Here is an 18,808-nt window from a genome sequence, read left to right on the forward strand (position 1 = left end):
GCCCCCAGGAGGAGTGTTCCAAGAAGTGGTCATTGTTTTTAAGTTACAGCTCTTCTGTTTGTTTCAAGAACTAGTAACTGCAAGGAAAAGTTCAAAAAGAAAATTGTTTTTCCTTTCAGCAACAGGTTGTGCAAGACTCCTACAGAAAGATTTTAATAGGTTTCTTCCGACAAGTCATGTTATCACTGAATACCAGGGCTGTATAATGTGGAAAACCAGGAACAGCGCTAGACTAGGAGTACGGAGATGGAGGCTGCACACTCAGCCTTCACCGAAGAACTCTTGACCTTGGGCAGGTCACTTAGCGTCCCTCACCTCAGTCCTCACATACAAGAATGAGGGCTGGATTAGGCTTGTTTCACTAATTTGTTCACTCACAAGGATCTGAGTTAAGGAGTACTTTTAAATATAAATAATGTTTTCCAGATTTTACACACACACACACACACACACACACACACACACACAGGTAAGTTACTATATCCACCTTATCCACTAGGATAAAGAAGGATCACCACCCCTGCACTGAAAAAACCTACAGTGCCTAGTACAGCTAATGCTGAACGAATGCCTATTTAATAACAATCAACATGTTATCCCTTCATTCAAAAAAAAAAATTACAAAACCCCTATGACATAAGACACGCTGCTGAGTATAGCTAAGTTTACGTATTTCTGGAAAGCTACGAGTTCCACCTATAAAGAGCTTGCCGTTTAATTTGTGATGTAAGCAAATGATGACTAATTGTTACGGTTTCTTTTCCCAACCTTTCAATTTGTATCCCATAATTCAGGTGAGTTTTGTGGTATTATTTTACACAACAGGACCACACTAGTATTCTATATTATTATAAAAAGGCTCTGTATTTGTTTTAAAACAGATTTTATAAAGGTATTCAGGAACTAGGATGGAAGAGATGGCAAACTCAGTACATTACGATTAAGGCAAGTATGCCCCAATCAACTTTATGTAGAATTTTAGGTTAATAAGAATATCTATTAAATGAAAACTTCTTAACAAGTGAGGGGAAAGAGGCACACTTTGGAGCTGGTTGTGAATAACAGGTGATCAATTTCCTTTTGTTCAAAGAAATCATTTACTCCTTTTCCTCCAAACAGACAGTTGTGTCCATTTCTTAAAGAGAAAAGACCAAAAGCACACGGTTCTCCATGAACGACACAGGCGTGAATAAATATGTTCTATCACTGCTAATATCAAACTGCAGTTCTCTCTTCTCACTGACAAAAGCAAGCCATGGATCATAGATGTGATCTCTAAAATCAGAATGTTCTCAACACCCGCCCTAATCCGATGTTAAGCTACCCGATCCGGCTGCTCGGAGACGGGGGACGTGAATGCAGCGCTCACTGGGTACACCCCGGGTATCTAATCTTGGTGCAAAGTGTGCAGAAACTCTTGTGGATAAATCACTAGATCTTTAACATCTCAAAATAATTGTACATTTTCATCATTTCTCTTGGGGATGGCTTCATAGCAGCTACTCCTCACTTGGCAACTCTTTATCAGTAATGGAACGTTGGAAAATTTCAAGGACGGCAGGGGTAGACGAGGGCCCACGTAAATGGCATGGGTGATGTGACCAGGCAGATGATTAGCACGGATGTCTCTGGTTTGCAGAAAGTTTAATTTTAGTAGGTCTAAGAAAACAAGAAAGTCCTCCCTTCCTTACCCCATTCTACACTGTTCCTGTTGTAAATGCCTCTTGAGTTTGCAGGTGTCCGCCTGAGGGCAGGTCACGGGAAGTCAGTGAAAATCAGGGCACCCTCAACAACAGAAATTAACCTGCAGATCCGGCAGGCAAGTGTATATTTCAGAGAGCATTAATCTTTCTGGAACAATCAAACTGGACCTCACAAAATGAACAGGGACTCCAAACAACAAAAGCAACCAACAGCATCTATTCCAACATTGCAAATTTCTTAGATATTACAGATGTCACCCAACAGTGCGTGCATTTGCTTCCCATATGTGAACAAAACTGAGGCATCACAAGATAAATTTGAATGGAATGTTAACCTTCACTTAAATTTTTTTTTTCTTTGCCTAGCTGACGACACAATTTTAGTATTATCACAACGGAGCTTCTGGCTGGAAAAAAATTAAATTAATGGATGGATTAAAAAAAGCTTAGAAACTTAAAAAAAAATAAACAACTTTCAAATATCTGTACTTGATGGTGTCAAGAGCCAAGATGAATGTATTTCAATTGCAACTTCCAAACTAAACTCACAAATTACTACCATTATGCTAAGTGTTAGCTACCCCACTGTGCAGTTTTGCTTTGTGAATTTTTACCTTCCTCTATGAACACTTTTAGCCACTGATCGCACAGCCTTTCAATGTTTTCTGCCTTTTCCTTTAAATAAACTGGCTCTGGCTCCTTCCATCTGGTTCCCCTTCCGTCAGCAACCCTGCACCTGTTCACACCTCCTCTCCTGTTGGATTCCACTGAACATTTCCTCCTCTGCCAGGGCTATTCTGGCACTCGCAACCTTTCTGTCATTCAATCCATCTGTCAGAAGTGAACTTTGTTTACCGCAAGCTTCTGCTTTCTTCTTCAAGAAGCAAAGCCCCTCAAGGTCATTGTCAAATGAACTGTCGGCATGGATTTAAATCCTCTCCTGCTAACCAGCAGAAGATGAAGCTCTGTTGTGTAATGCACTTGTGAAAATTACTTTTGGGTTCGGGAAGACAATAATTTGGAGTCAAAGTAGTAAGACATGGTATTTTAATGATCATTTGTAAAACCAGACAGCTGATATGTATTTCCTTCATGTGTGTCTGCACTTCTTATTATATCGAGTATGAACTATATGTATAAGAAGCAAAATAAAAGTTTTTAAGTGAAATCAAAATATCATAAACAAGTTTACACTATGTAAAAATTGCTCCGTACTATACAGCATTAACTTGAGGAATAAATATTTTCACTAATGAATTAGCCAAGGGAAGGAGTATTCCAATTAAGAAATTTTACACTGAAATGCTTAAAATGTACAAATATGTACCACTTCAATTATAAGCTATATATTAACACACAGCTCCGTTACTGCTTTGAAAGACTGAACCCATAATACACAAATTGAGTATATTTTAAATTTCATCATTTAAAAAATAAACAGTTCTGCTTCAATAATATTCAAATATATGTTGCCCAACAAGCACGCCACCATCTAGCTAAAGAAATAGAAGTTGTACCAACAGGCTAGTTCTGGGGAGAAAATGAACTCATAAAAATTAGGTGAAAATTACACTCTCCAGTGAATTTCTTCTGTGTCATCCCCTGCTGTCAAGTATTCACCCTCCCTTCATAAATCGGACATGAAATCACTTTATGTTGCATTATTTCCCAGCATTTAGGCAACTGTATGCTCTAGGAAAAAGGCAAAGCCATGGCTCGATTCAGTGTTCTTGCAAGAAAAAGGGAGATCACTTTTTTAGGAGAAAAGAGATGACACAAATTTGAACGAAAGCAATGTTACAAATAAATGTAAGCTAAATGTAAACCTAAGGGCCACTTCATTCATAACACTGCTTTTAGATTTGGAGGAATTACCCCAAGATTTTGTCCTATTGCATATGCTTTTATTAAGCACAATTAATCAAGCCAGGAAAATGTTCTAAATCCTTTGTAGAAAAGGCAAAAATAAAAGCTTTTTTCATGGACAGAGTTGCAGGCAGGTTTTATTAATAAAAGCAGCCTAAAAACATGCAATCTAAAATTTGAATCTTTAGGGTTTGATTGATTAGATATTTGTAATTTACCCCTAAAAAAGGACTTTTTCAGAACAATTCTTCAGATGTGTTAAAGAAAATTATTGTGATGCTAAAGATAAAAACAAAAACAAAACCCGACAAAGACAGCTTCAAATCCAAGTGCAGAGACATTCTTTTTTAGCTCGAATTTCAATTCTATTCTTCATCTCCAAAATTCCCTATGTCCTAGAAATCATTCTTATGTAATATATACAATGTAATTGAAGGTGTGGCTTTTGAACACCAAATATGAATTCCAAGAGGTGCTTCCTCCTCTATCTTCCCAAACATGGTATCGAAATAAATTGTTTTTATGTGGAGAAAATTCCAGAGCTAGTATCTAATTTACCCAGCAAGTCTGTTTAATATTTTTCTGGGTATTTTTTTTTTTTTCTCTTTAGTATAATCCGTGCCTGACAACAGTTTGGTCACCTGGATGCCTGCTTCTGAATAGCATGGAAAGGATACTGGTAATGTGATCACTTCCGTGGTCTGATTTGCTACCTAAAAGAAAGAAGTATTAGCAAAATGCTAGTTTCACAGGAGCTGCTTAAATCACCGTGAAGGAACGCTGCATTCTTAGCAAACTGCGTCTCAGAAACCCACTAGTAGGCTTGTTTTAGAAAATGTATATGGCAAGAACGTAAACAAATGAAAAGCCGCTCAGCTGAACAGCACTTACACTCACACGCGGATGCGTGAGTGTGCACACACATCCACTTTTCCCCTCCGTAAGTGCGGAAGAAAAAGGAAAGGGGAAATAGCATCACGATGGCTCCGAGTGAAGGAATTCGGAGACTCCTGCTAACCGTTATCTGTCTCAGGTGTAAGATGCTTGTTTTATCTTTGAGACAGAAAAACGAGGCAGAAGTTTTAGATACTTTGATACCAGCACCTGAAAGACAAATTTCACAGCAAAAATAGAGTGGCGCTGAAGCCATGTTGCTAGGTTTACTAGAGAACAGGGAAGCCGTTTCTAAGGGCCCTGCTAGGTGAGGACGAAGAGCTGAAGTCACTCACATTCGCTCATACCAGTTTTCCCAAAGCAGCATATGGACGTAGGCTGGAAGGTAAAAATACTTTCAGCTCCTTAATGGAGAACTGACCTGCCTTAATTTATCCACATTCTGAGTGAGACTAACGGTTCTGCTTTTCTAAGAACTGAAAATGATGAGCATACAATGATTCTTCTCTGGTGTGTGGGTTTTTCTGCCTCTCTATCCACACAGCCTTTTAACAACAGAGAGGGTACTCCTCCTTCCACCGCCTTCCTCGATTACCTAAAGGCAGGACCTTCCTTCAGATGGGAAAAATATTTGCAGGACCGCAGGACAAAGAACTGAGACATCGTCACAGAGTTGAGCAAGGGGAGAAGACAAATTTGCAAGATTCTGTGAAGAGCAAGGAGAGACTAAATGACAACTTTAAATCTGCCACAATCATTTACTAATGTGCTGCTCTATCAAATAAGTCTAATTTTTTGACAGCACCAAATTAGATTTATTGCAGAAACTGCTGCATAAATAGCATATGGCTATGTTATACCACCTATTTCAAATCCTGGTAATGTTTCCCCCTCCCCCTTCAAAATGAATAAATTGAGCCAAGCTACAAAGCTTCTGAAAAAAAAAAAAAAAAAGAAGAGAGAGAGAGAAATATACTAGTTCAAAAACAGATGTAGGAGATCTGGATTTCTTTGTTAAAGTAATAGTTTTAACATGAACGTCCCAACTCTGTATTTAAAAAACATGATTCCTTAATGAGTTATTAAATTTAATAGATCATTTTCTCTCTCATTTCTTTCAGAATGACTTAATCTTAGTTTTGTTTTAAGGTTTGGGGTTTCCGAATGATGCTTAGCTTTTTGAGTTCCATCGCAGTTTCACGGGCGAGAAAAGGAGGTCAAGCGGCTCCAATTAGGTTCTGAGAAATTATTAGGCGTAATCGCGTGTATCGTCTGTGGGTTTGGGTTTTCATTTGTTAAAGACATATGTGGTGGAAATCGTATCAAAAAGTCTCTTCTAATTTTAACTCCAGCCTCGGTACCAGAAACTCTCTGATGCATAAAATATATAAAGTGATCACTCCACGTGCCGCACTGTACACATTAGGACGGCAGGAACCCCACCCCCCCAGCCCCCCCCTCCTCCAAATGGCACAAAAAATCAAAGTTCCACCGTAGCCGGGACCGAACACTCACGCCACACGTTTCGCGATGGACAATCCTTCCTTCCTGACTCTCTACCCCGATGGCCACCCCCGCCCCCAAGTGTGCTACGGTTCAACTCGGTTTTCCTCTTGGAACAAAAGTTTCCGCTCTTGCCTTGATGGGAAAGACATTGCAAGGTCTTATCTCAGACCAATGGGCACACCACTGCAAACATCATGGCACTCGGCTACCCCGCAGACTCCCTCTCTGTGGTCAGTCTTCCCAGCTGCCCTATCTGTTACTGTCTGATTAGTTCTGCTAAGGAGCCCCTCCCCTGCCAGCTTTCGGTGCCATCTGTTCGACACAAGATGGCTGCTGCCCAGCAACCTCGCACTGCCCTCCTACCTGGCACCCGGCTACCATCCTTACCCCAAAGTGCTAACACAGGTTCTCGCTGCTGGCAGAGTCAGGATTTCATTACTACTACTTTGACAAGTGCAGGGTTGTTTGTAATTTCTCTTTTATCCTGATTTTGATTGTACAACCACCTCCCACTGATTCAGTTTGCTTCAGTTTTGTTGCTCACAGATTTTACTCTCCACATTAATCTCCCTCTGGCATGTTACTGCATCTGTTCCCTTTTTTATTATTAATTTTCAAATTCCCACCATTTTTGACAAAAAGGAGGTAATCTACACTCTGTTTCTGCCCATTTCATTTTCTTTAATTTGGAAGATAAGTAGGAAAGCGTGCCAAAGAAGTTAATTCTCCGTTAACAGTTGATTTTCTGGCATCCCTACGCCTTTGTATATGAAAAACAGATAGGAATAAATGTTGACTGAATCACAACAACATAGTCGCGACCGTTCCTGAATTTAATGAAAAGCAAACATATGAAACGGCATCTCAAAAGTTTATTAGTTACATGAGTTGTCTCATGCTGTCATCCTCTCTTCCACTTTGAACAGAAAGCCTTTGTGCAAATCAGCCCGAGCGCAGGATCTGAATTTGGGCTCCCCTGGCAGATCCGACAGGGGCTCTGTTTTCACCGCGGATGAATTTTATCTAATTCCTTAATACAATGATCATCCTTCCTCACCCCAACACTGTTGACTCATTCAGTAGTGCCTGATCCTGAATAAAGGCCTGATTTCAGAAAGAGGAAAAGGGTCCAGAACTGCCGCCATCCGTACAACGAGGCAGAGCACAGAGAGCCCCCGAGCCCGCGGAGCTGCGTTCATTATTTCTCGTTGGGCAAACGGCGAATACAAGGAGGGGCAAGGTGGTTTTTCCTCCAAAGACAAAGAGGGCCATGTGAGAGTTAGAAAATGGGACGTTATATATTTAACGATACACTCTCTTCGTGTCCCTGATTCGTCACCGCCGCCGCCTTGCCAAAAAGGACTTGAGTAACTTGATCTTGCCTCAACTGCCCTAAAGTTTTCTAGCCTGAGCAAAGCACTGGGATGGCTAGTGAATTGATTTTACACAAATTCGTATTAGTAGCATCATCCCTGAACAGATGAGTAACACCTCAGATTTACAGAACCCTGAATGAGTTTCAGTGATTTTCATACTCACATACATCCTCACAAAATTACAGTTAAGCTCGGTAGGAAATAAAGTGTGGTAGGAGACTTCTCCCAAGGTGACAGAAGGTCCTCAGAAGAAGAACCAGGACTGGTGTCAAAATCAAGCTATGCCCAGCCTGGCAAACCACACTTCCGATCCGCTGCTGGAAAACCAGCAAACCTCAAACCTGCTGAAACCCACTTTGAATGGCTCATCTCGAACACCCCCTCACCTCCAGCCCTTGCATATATTCCAATAGTGACTTCTTACTTGATTTTATGTACTTCTTTTGTTGGTATGGCTACATTTAGAATAATTATGCTCTCACCACGGGGTGGATTCTTTTGATAAAGAGATCCCTTCGTACTCTGCCTGGCTCTCTCTCCCGCCGGGGCGGGAGACGCTCAGCCCTCCCTCAGGTGACCAGGTGCCTGCCGCGGACAGGTCACGCAGAGCCAAGGTCCCTCAGCTGGATGTCAGCGGCACAGGCTGCTTCCAAATGTTCCCTGACCCGTTTGGTGCCCACTCTGAGTTCCTGAATTCAGGGAACTGTACTGTCCACTAAGCCGATCTCACAGAAGACGAGCTTAATAATGTAGTTCTCCTTGCAGTGGGCCCTGGTCTCCCATGTGACATGGCCCCAAGGAGGGCACCGAGGAAACTGGATATTCTCCAAACCTCCTCCTTTCTCAGCATCCTAAAAATGAGCTTTGATTCCAACACTGAACATCAATGAGTCACTGTATAATCTACTTGTGGGTATCAGGGAAACATTAAATAACAAGTGAGTCATGCCCAATAATCGGTCTAGCCAACACTTCCAATTAGGAAGAAGTGTTTAAAAAGAAATTAAACATCAAGTTGTTTTCGTTTTTAATTTACCTTAATACTGCAGATTGGAGCTTTCTTTTAGAAAAATATTCTTACTTGGGGCTACTAAAGCCACACCTCTAGGTTTTTGCTTTTTTTCCTCCTTTTATTTGCATTAAACTTCAAGTTCATTGTTGTTGAGTCGGGCAAGTGCTGTGGGCAATCCTTTCTCGGTTTCCTCTGGGCTTCTTCAGAAAATGAGTTGGCTGCCACCACCACCATGCTCCAGGCTGTGGGCCTGTGTGGCAGGGGAGAGAAGACATCCCCGGTGTCGATTTTCATTGCACACACATTTGGGCTTCACAGAACGGAGAGGAGCGAGCCAGGGAAAGTTAGGCAGAACCCACCCGCAGAGACACATTCTCTGGCAGCCTGCGACTCTAACCTCTCCCGCCCCGGGCCGCACCGGGACCAGGGTTCCTCGCCCAGCAAACAGGTGGAGCCCAGGGCGCTCGGGCGGCCCAGCGTCCACCAGAACAAAATGAAACGCCTTTGCCTCCCTGGCTCTCTGACAGCCTGTTCTCTGGGGGGCCGGGTGGGGGAAGGAAAAGAGGACGCAATTTAAAACAGTACCAAGGCCATCTATTTCAAGACTTGAAGATGTTGGTTGCACATATATCCATTTAAAAGTATTTTTGACACGTTCTCTGCTTAATTTATTCATGAAAGGAGTACAAGGAAAAAAAACAAGCTTAACTTTTAAATGGAAACTTGAGGCTAAAAATTCTTCAATAAAACTCAGGAGGGGAAAAAAAAATAAAGTTCAAGGAATAGCAAGGTTCCGTGTCAGGGCTACAGTCCCCTTTACAAACGAAGAGAGAGACTGGAAGTTTGGGCTTCCGACCTAAGCCAGTTGTCACCTGAAAATGAGAGCAGGTCCTTCATAATTTGCCCCGAAGAAGAAAGAGCAGAGGCAAAGTTATGCAACGTTCATGGAGAATGTGCTAGACGTAGCCTGACGCCAGAGACCTGCTCCTGGCCTCTGAACTGAGATTCTGCAATCCAAAGGGTATTTCTGCTTAGCTTTGAAATACGTTTTTGCGTTGATTTGTGAACAGGAGCTTCACAGCACAGGCTCTGGAGTCTGATGGACCTGGTTCAAAGTCTGCCTCTTCTGCTCGGCACCCTCCCTCCTTCCCGGCTGCCTGATTTCATGCCTCAGCTTCCCCGGGCTTGCTGTAAGGACCGAGAAGGCAGGGTGTTTGACCTTCTCGTGTACAAGTTTAATTTCTTAAAATTTTCTTTGCAAAACATGAGTTTGTAAAATGAAATAAAAAACAAATTACTAGAATTTTTTTTTTATTTTAAAAGATACAAGAAAAGGAAGGAAGGGAGGAAGGAAAAGAAAGAAAGAAAGAAAGAAAGAAAGAAAGAAAGAAAGAAAGAAAGAAAAGGAAGGAAGGAAGGAAGGAAGGAGAGGGAAAGAAAGAAAACCCACTGATCATGCACTTGGTTGGATATTGTGCAATTTAAAAGTTTCCAAACACTCAATTTTTGCATTTATCGCAGACTCATCATTTACAGCCCATCCCAGGCCACATTTCCTGTCGCACTGCTGCTGGGAACCAGGCATAGCGCTTGGCCAGTGCCAGGGCTCATTTATGCATCCTTCCTACACCTCTCTTTTTAAACTGAGAGTTCTCTAAAGAAAACCACAAAGCGATCCTGTGACGAACCCTGCCTCCTTGGCCTGGTAACATGCTGACAATGGAGACCATCACTCACACACCGACGTGAACAGAGATGTACTCTTCTTTCCCCTCTTTGCACTTTGTTCCTCAAAGGAAAAATCAGGGATTATATACTTTTAAGAAGACAACAGAAGGGGACACCTGTTGTTTGATTTCCCCAGGGCCCCGGACCTCTGTTCCCCGAGTGAGAGCTCTTCCCCTTGCTCAGTGTCCCTCCCCTCCCTCACTCCAGTGCCGCTGCTGAGGCTGCCAATGTGTGCATCCAAGGGGTGGCTGTGTGATCAGAAGTGGGGGAGCCGGGAAGTCACATTCTTACAGTCTGGGATCAAGGGCATCTCCTTTACCTTCAGTTTGGATGGAAGGAGGTGACTCCATGGTGTGGGAGAACGTGAAGGAATGAGCCAACCTTGAGACAGGAGTCAAGCCCTGGGATGGATAGAAATGGACAGCAAACTGCGGTGGCCCCGAGTCCCTGCTCCAGGAGAGCCTGACGCCAGCTGCGGCTGGATTATACGTGGCCTGGTTACCGGAACTAATCAGTTCCCCCTTTCTGGGTTTCTGTTACCTCAACCCAAGTCCTGACTCCTCCTGGTAACCGGAGAGGTCAAACAACTCCAGTCAAGAAAGCACTTGCAGTCATTACCGCACGGAAGCTCGACGCTCTGAGATGCTCTGGGAAGACAGACTTCATCGCCTCTCCCCGGTAAATCGGCCGTCCGAACAGGATAAGCCGCTGCCCCCTCCAGTCCACACTTTCTCACTTTCAGAAAGAAACCAACACTGCCTTTCAATTATTCTCTGTCCGCGTCAGAGGACACACCTTCCCGTTTGGATCACAAGAGCAGGGAAGAGCAGGGGACTCCCCTTTTACGGGGCTCTCCGAGACTCCCGCTCCGAGGAATTCTCTGAGGCACCTAGCACTGAGAACAGGGCTTAGGGGAGAGAGGAAGCACGCCTGTGAACGGCAGCGCGGCCGAAGCCAAGCTCCAGCCTGCAAGTTGAAGGGCAGGTTGGCCTCCCTTCTGTTGCGCACCGAGAGCGGCTCCCGTTCTCAATTCGCTCGAACGTAGGCAGGAGGCCGCCCGCGCTGATCCCCCTCCAGGTCAGGCCTGAGAAAAAGATGCAGGAGTCGAAAGAATATGCTTCAGTACAGGTACAGCCGTAGGTCTGGAGAAGAATGTTTGCCTCAATAAAGCGTCGACGACAATCACATGACCGCTCCGAAACGGGCAGTTTTACTCCACTGCGCCATAAAGTGATCTACCCACACGGATGGAAGTGGTAGTCCCGTGAGAGGGACTAAAATCCCGTAGCTCTTTAAAAATGTTCGGACAGGGGCATCAGGGTGGCTCAGTGGGTTAAAGCCTCTACCTTCGGCTCAGGTCATGATCTCAGGGACCTGGGATCGAGCCCCGCATCGGGCTCTCTGCTCATCGGGGAGCCTGCTTCCCCTTCTCTCTCTGCCTGCTGCTCTGCCTACTTCTGATCTCTCTCTGTCAAATAAATAAGATCTTTAAAAAAAAAATTGTTCGGACATGTCAAAAACCAAGTAGGCGAAGGAATTTCCACCTTCTCGGAAAGGCCTCGCTTTCCAAGGGAAAGGGAAGCGAAGGCGGCCAAGGGGAGCGACAGCCGCGCCGCCGGCATGTTACGGGACTGATGCAACTGACCCCGAACCAGCGTGAAGACACACTGACTTGTACTTATACCAGCGTACAAGGGGGCAGCTGACACTTACTTTTATTATAAACGTATGCTCCTCGTTCCTCCAGTTGTGTTTTCGGGAACAACTGCATTAGTCATTTTCCTAGGAATTTACCCGACGTCCAGCGGGATGGTAATGGTAGAGGCGTGGAGGGCAAACCGCCGGGGCTGAAAACCTGCTTCTATAACATGGCAGCTGTGTGACCTCACATGGATCCTTCCACTTCTCGGTACCTGGGTTCCCTCAGCTGTAAAACAGGGGAAGATGACTGCACCTTCTCGAGCTCTAGGTGGGGACTGGGGAGGGGGGCACTAAACGACAAGCACTGAGCCCAGGTCCTGGAACACAGAAGGGGCTGGGTAAGTGATGGCCAGGGCCCTTCGCCATGACCTCTGTCCTCATCTCTTAAAGAGTTACTGCATGTAGCATGGTGCCAGGCAGATCTTAAGATGGATATATTCTTAATCTCAGAGACTGATGCTCTCAGATAGTTCAAAGACAGGCTGTGTGTGTTTAATGTTCTTCGAGTCTACAGGCGTGCCCTGCCAACGCCACGGTGTCCCCTATGGAGAATGACCTTCGTTCCCCTTTACCTGCTTCCACGTGCCCCTGAGATCAGTAAGAGGCTATCTGTTGCTCTGTCCCTGTAATACTTTTTCTGGAATCTCTCTTCTACATCTTTTCTTTGATTTTACCCGCTCTCTGTGTATCCTCTTTTCTTCCCTACCGGCCTGTAAGTTTCTATCAGAGGGGCCACCTTTCAATCATAGAGAATGCTAATTTGGAACTCTGTGTGTGTGTATGCGTGCGTGCGTGCGCACGTGTGTGTGTGTCTGGTTTTTAAGGGAGCATATTTAAGTGAGAGCATGGTATATTTTACCAACTTTACTTTAATTGTTAGAATGAGTAGCATTTGATTCTCCTATACTTACATACGTATGGGCATATACAAAGTTAAAAAAGGAAAAACGCTATTTCTGTCTTATCTCCATCTTATACTTTTTACCCTGATATACTTGAAAGTATATATATATATTAATGTTTATTGTTACTATACATATATGTATAGTAATATGTATATGTATGAATATGTACTATGTAATAATATACATTGTTGTATGTATGTTTATATATGTATTATATGTATATGCATGTGTATGTATGTATGTGTGTATAATAGCATACATTATTACTAATGTGTGTGCATGTGTGTGTGTGTGTGTGTGTGTGTGTATAAATGTTTATTAATACTGGGCTTTGAGGGTGCCTGGGTGGCTCAGTCGATTAAGTGTCAGGTCATGATCCCAGAGTCTGGGACCAAGCCCTGTGCCAGGCTCCCTGCTCAGAAGGGAGCCTGCTCCTCCCTCTCCCTGTCCCCTGGTCATGCTCTCTCTTGCTATGGCTCTCTCTCTCTCAAATAAATTAATAAATAAAATCTTCAAAAAAAATACTGGGCTTTGAAAGAACAGTCATAAACTTGCAATACATTGGCCATCCCTAAAATGACTTACTGAGCTCCAGTTCTTTGCAAGGGGCTGAGCCAGATGCTCTGAGATACAGAACATTCATAAGACCTCTCATCCCTCATTTGGAGAATAGCGCATTCCAGAAGGGAAGAAAAGCAAGTACATAAAACCCTTCAGAGTAGTAACTCATTTTTCTCATATCTTCATTGTCCCTGTTTTGAGGAGGTCACTCTGGATGGAGAGTCTTCTGCTCTGAGTGGGAGGGATTCAGAAGGAGACATGCTCCCCTGTGGCAACGGGGCCATCCGGGAGGGCTACAGTGGTAAAATCAGGATTTCAGAGTGACGCGGAAAAAGGAGGTAATATTATCATAGGGCGAGAGAAGGTCAAAGGGGTATTCTAGGTGTAGAGGATAACGAAGGGGAAAAAAGCCCCAAAGTGCAACTTGGCTTGTGACGTGAGCTCGTGACTATGATGATGAAACTAGAAGGCTGGGACCCTGTCTCGGAACGTTACCTGCAAGTGGTCTGGACCTTTTGTAATAGTGTGATGCCAGGGAAGGTTTCAGGAGCAGGTGACAGAGTCAAGACGGTGGTTAGGAATACTGAATTGGCAGTGCCAGTGAAAGGCTGGAAGGGTCCATGACCGTTGTGGGAGGTCAGCAGAGGCAAAGTTATGATGAATGCAAATGGCACGTCTCCATGAAATCTCTCTGAGGTTCAAACTAAGGAAACATCTCTTTTTAAAAAAGATTTATTTATTTATTTTGGAGAGAGTAGGGTGGGGCAGAGGTAGAGGGAGAAGGGGAAAGAAACTCAAGCAGACTCCCCGTTGAGTGCAGAGTCTGACACGGGGCTCAATCTCAGGACCCTGAGATCATGACCTGAGCCAAAATCAAGAGTCAGACGCTCAACCAAGAGAGCCACCCAGAGGCCCCCTAAGAAAACATCTTAAACAAAGAATACTCCAGGCAAATTAAATGCCCAACATCATGAAATGGGCACTTCATCATGGGATGTCATCCATCACCATTAGGATCATTGACGATCAGAGCTAGATGGAAACTTAGAAATCAGGTTGTAGCCTCATTTTATATGTAAACAAGCAAGTTCAAAGAATTAAGTAACGTGTCAAATGTTGCAAAGATGGCGAATGCCCAGGAGAAGATTCTAAAACTCGGCTTCCTCAACACCCAGAGGCCCAGGGAGTCCCCTAAGAAAAGCTTATGGCTTTGCTCCAACATTCCGTATTCTTTCTTAGGCACGGATGACTCCTTCGGTCTCCTCGGCTGGCGGCTCTCCACTCTCCCACTCTTAAGGTCATGGCCCTCTCATGCTTTCACCCCTTTCCTTGGCTACACCTAGTAGCTTAATGTAAAAGCATCCAATGAAGAGAGAGACTCAGGTCCTGACCTTTTTCCTCAAACTGGACCTACAATGCACATCTCCACCCGAGTCCCAAAATACAGTGTATTATTTCCCTCTTTTACTCCTTTTAAGTCCCCTACTGAAAATAATAATTCATCTAGTTATCGTAGGCTAAAAACATTGGAGTCACCTTTAATTCTGGCCCCTCTCATTTGCTACCCTAAATTCCTCTTCAAGATGCTATTTCCCTTCCATTTTACCAGCAAAGCCACGGCGCAGGACATCATTACTACCCCTTGGACTGGGACTTATATTCTAATCAGGGGCCCTGTCAATCATCTCTTCCTCAGGTAATCTGTCTTCAATTACCCTTCATTTACCTTCTTCAAATACATATTTGAACCCCTTAAAGTTCAAGCTCTCTTGACTTCTTACTTGAATTACACAGTCTCCTAACTGAGGGGTCAGTAAATTGCTAAGGGCCAGACAATAAACACTTGAAGGCTCTGAGGACCAAACTCAATTCTGCCATGATAGCCCCAATACAGAATGCAGAAAGGATAATCATGGCTGTGTCCAATAAAACTTTATTTATGGGTATATAATTTTTATGTGTTATAAAACATTATTTTTCTTTTGTTTTTTTCCGCAGCTATTTAAAAAATACAAGAACCATTTTTAGCTTACAGACAGAAAGAGACGACGGGCCGTATTTATAGGCTGTAGTTGCTGACTCTGCCCTAACTGGTCTTCCTGTCTCCTACCTCAGCTCTCCAAGTTTACTCTCAGCACTGCTGAGTCAAATGCTGACCCAAAGATGTGATCCTGTTGACAGCCTTGCTTAAAAATACATCAGGAGTAACCCATGACTCTCAGAATGGCCAAGACTCCAGAATATAGACAAGGCCCTTCCCCGTTTGCCTTTTCCAGGCTTATCCCCTGCCGCACACCTAACCTGACTGTAGAGTTTGTGTCTGGTCCCATCTTTACGACTCTGTATATACTGGTCCAGCCACCGGGGTACCCACCCCACCTTCTTCCACTTTGAGAACTGCTATTCGTGAGCTCATTACTCAAAATAGCTACCAACCATCCCTCCTCCAGAAAGCTTTCCCCATCATCTTCACCTCCAATGTAGTGAGCCAATTCTCCGTCTTACGTGCTCCTGTGGTAGCTGTATTTCTATTACTGCGGTATTCTCACACTTGATTTTAACTGCATATATGCAGCTGGCTTGGTAGAGTCTGAGAAGCCTAAGGGTTAAAACTGAATCTGATTTTTTTCTCCCTACCCAAGACCAAGCAATGCACCTGAAAGACAGTAGGTGCTCAATAAGTATCTGCTGACTGGGTGAATGTTACACTTACTGGTTGGGTCTTTCAACAAATGTTGAATTTCTATTTTCCATTTTTTAAAGTAATCCCTATGCCCACATGTGGGGCTCGAACTCACAACCCCAAGATCAAGAATCACATGCTGAACCGACTGAGCCAGCCAGACACCCCTCTATTTTCCATTTTTAAATCTAATTAGACAATAAGGGGAAATAACAGACACGTGATAGCTTATTTTTCTTTCAGACGGATCTACAGATCAATACTCCAGCTTTTAAATTTTCTTTGCCCTGGGAGATCTGCATTCTTCATTATTACTTGTAACATGGCTTTCATATTTGATTTAAAACTTTGTGCAGACTACGTCATTTGAAATGTTTACATTAACACTAAGCTACCTGTGTGGGATTTATTTATTTCGGCTGGTCTACGCGAGGAAAGAAAGACATAATGTTTCTCAGCCACACACTTGACTGTACTGAATCAATAAAGACTGTCGAGGAAAAGCAAACTCTAAAAAAAAACAAAAAAAGTCTATCAGAAATATTTAGCCCAACAACCAAGCCACATTTTCAGTGCAAAAGAGAGCTACACACAGTTCTCTGCATTTTTAATTGTCATCTTTAAATTTATGAATGTGGATTTTATAAAACACGAACACAGACTAAATGTGAAATGCTTACAAAAGAGTACTGCACTTAGAAAATGGGTAATTAAGTTTTATTTTTCCCTAAAACTAGTTTTCAATTTTTGTAGACTTGCTGTAAATAAAGCTCAACAGAAAAAGCTTTCTATGGAACCAAGCAAGACCGTTTTTCTCAAGAACAAAGGAATTAGTTACCACTAGTCCATTTTCAGCAGTTGCTGTACCTTAAATATGCTCTATTTGCAAGAAACTGGTCTTGTCAGACAGTACAAATTGATACTGCACAGGAAAATTCCCTGGAGGACTCTGACTTCAGAAATTAACTCTCTGAATAAGACAGAATGGCGAAGAGGACAAAACCAGCATTAATATTTATTTACTGAAGCTTAGCCACACTGAGACTTTGAAAGCTGTCCTATTTCTGTGGGTTAGTAGTGCTTAGCACACAAGTGCTTGTTTCCCAACAGAAGTCTGACAGGAGAAAAACTATTAACTATCATGATGAAGCTAAATTTCGAAACTTCTGGGATTAAACAATCCATAGGAACTCTGTTAACATTTTACGTTCTCAGTTCGACAAGACAATATGTCGAATGGCCACTAAAAGAACCGTTCTTATTCTACCCTATTAGGCGATTTCTTCTCGTAAAAGTGTTTTATCTCTTGGGATTTTTCCAGATATCACATGTGTATAAAGGATTTCTTTTCTTTCTTGCTCGTTCCCTTTCTCCTCGTTTTCTCTTTCACCGTTTAAAAAGGGAAGTTGGCAAACCATTTGGAATATTATCATAACAAAATGTTTTTTAACAAAGTTTGATTTTAACAGAACTAGAGGCATCTTAACACTAACCCAAAACTTTGGGAGGTTCACCAACCTCTAGAATATTTTTTTCTCGAAACGCAGGCTGTTCAAGTGGTGCTTTTCTCCATCTGTTATCATACCGTGCTCAGAATTACATTGTCATATTTAATGTAAAAGGGATCAGTCCCCTTTCATAGTTTAAATTCAACATATTACTATGATTAGAAGACCAGCGTTTTTCTAATTTGTGAACCAAACCGAAGCTCACAAACTTCCATGTGTATTTAGACAAAGTTCCCCATAAAAACTGAAAAACTCTTCAAAACTGAACAAACCCAAATGCTTGCTGTGAAACATGAAAAACTGTACTAAAACCCGAAGTGAGAAGAAACCACTTCTCTGGTAATGTGAAATTTCTGCTACCTCTATCTGAATTTCCTCTGTGTATGTGCATTTGTGTGTAGGCGTGCGTGCATGCGTGCGTGCGTGCGTGCCTTTTCCATACAGCGAATTATAGAGTGCTTGCTACCTAACATGTCTCCTTGTCACCTAGGGCTGAGCCACACGTTCCCTAAAGTTGTATGACATTGATAATCACGTCGCAGTATCTTGTGACAGAAACCATGTAACTCGAAACCACAAGGGCACGGTTATAATAACGGTTTGAATGTGAACACTGTCAATCAAGCTCATCTCTCACTTCGGTACCTCCTTAGGACTCAAGTTCTTTATTTTCTCTCCGTTCCGTCTCAGCCTGCACCCGAGGGTGTCTTTTACTTTGTCTCGTTCACCACTGACAGTATCTGATTCTTCTCCTAAATATATTCCTCAGATCTTTCACTTCGACATTTTTATTAGACACAGAATTAACAGGAGAGGTAGTGGTGGTGGTAGGAGAAATATGTCATGTTGCTCCTATTGGTAGAGAACCTCCTAAATATTTGAGCATTGTCGATGAAAGGTTTTGTAATATATCAGTAATTCCCTGCCACACTTATCATTCACATGTCTGGGTGTTTTGCTTACCACATCTCCACTTTTCTTAATATGCCTGAAAGCTGTGTGTGAATTGAATGACTAAGACCAACTCGAGCAACTGTTGGGAAGCCGGCGGCAGAAACCAGTGGGACGGAATGGGGGCTCTGGCGCGTGATAGGATTAGGGAGTACCTGGTGAGGTGCAGTTGGCGCTCGGATTCGCTCAGCAGCTCTGTCAGTTTCAGGCACTCCTCTCTGGCCCGGGCTGCCTTCTGCTGCTCCTGTTCCAAGTGCTGCCTGCTTTCACTCACTTCTGATCTCAATTTCTCTATTTCCTTAGGTGGAGGGGAGAGGGGGGAAAGCATCCATATCAACTATATGCACTTGAGTTCAAAATTCTCTCATTTTTATGTTTGCTATGAATTTTAATGTGATGAAAAATTATTAGAAA

General features: G+C 43.0%; 1 protein-coding gene across 4 annotated transcripts in view; it reads right to left on the reverse strand.

Moving 5' to 3' along the window:
• The window catches only part of SDCCAG8 (SHH signaling and ciliogenesis regulator SDCCAG8), a 228,077-nt gene that overhangs the window by 98,616 nt on the left and 110,653 nt on the right, over positions 1–18,808 (reverse strand). For all 4 annotated transcript variants that reach the window (XR_013968053.1, XM_080824934.1, XM_080824935.1 and 1 more), the window contains one exon: positions 18,550–18,692. Coding sequence is in view for 3 of the 4 variants with exons in the window: in XM_080824934.1 (XP_080681060.1) it covers positions 18,550–18,692 (143 nt within the window). In the remaining variant the exon portion in view is untranslated. The remainder of the gene's footprint in view (positions 1–18,549; positions 18,693–18,808) is intronic.

This window comes from Martes martes, assembly GCF_963455335.1.
Source record: "Martes martes genome assembly, chromosome: 15".
Classification (NCBI taxonomy): Eukaryota; Metazoa; Chordata; class Mammalia; order Carnivora; family Mustelidae; genus Martes; species Martes martes.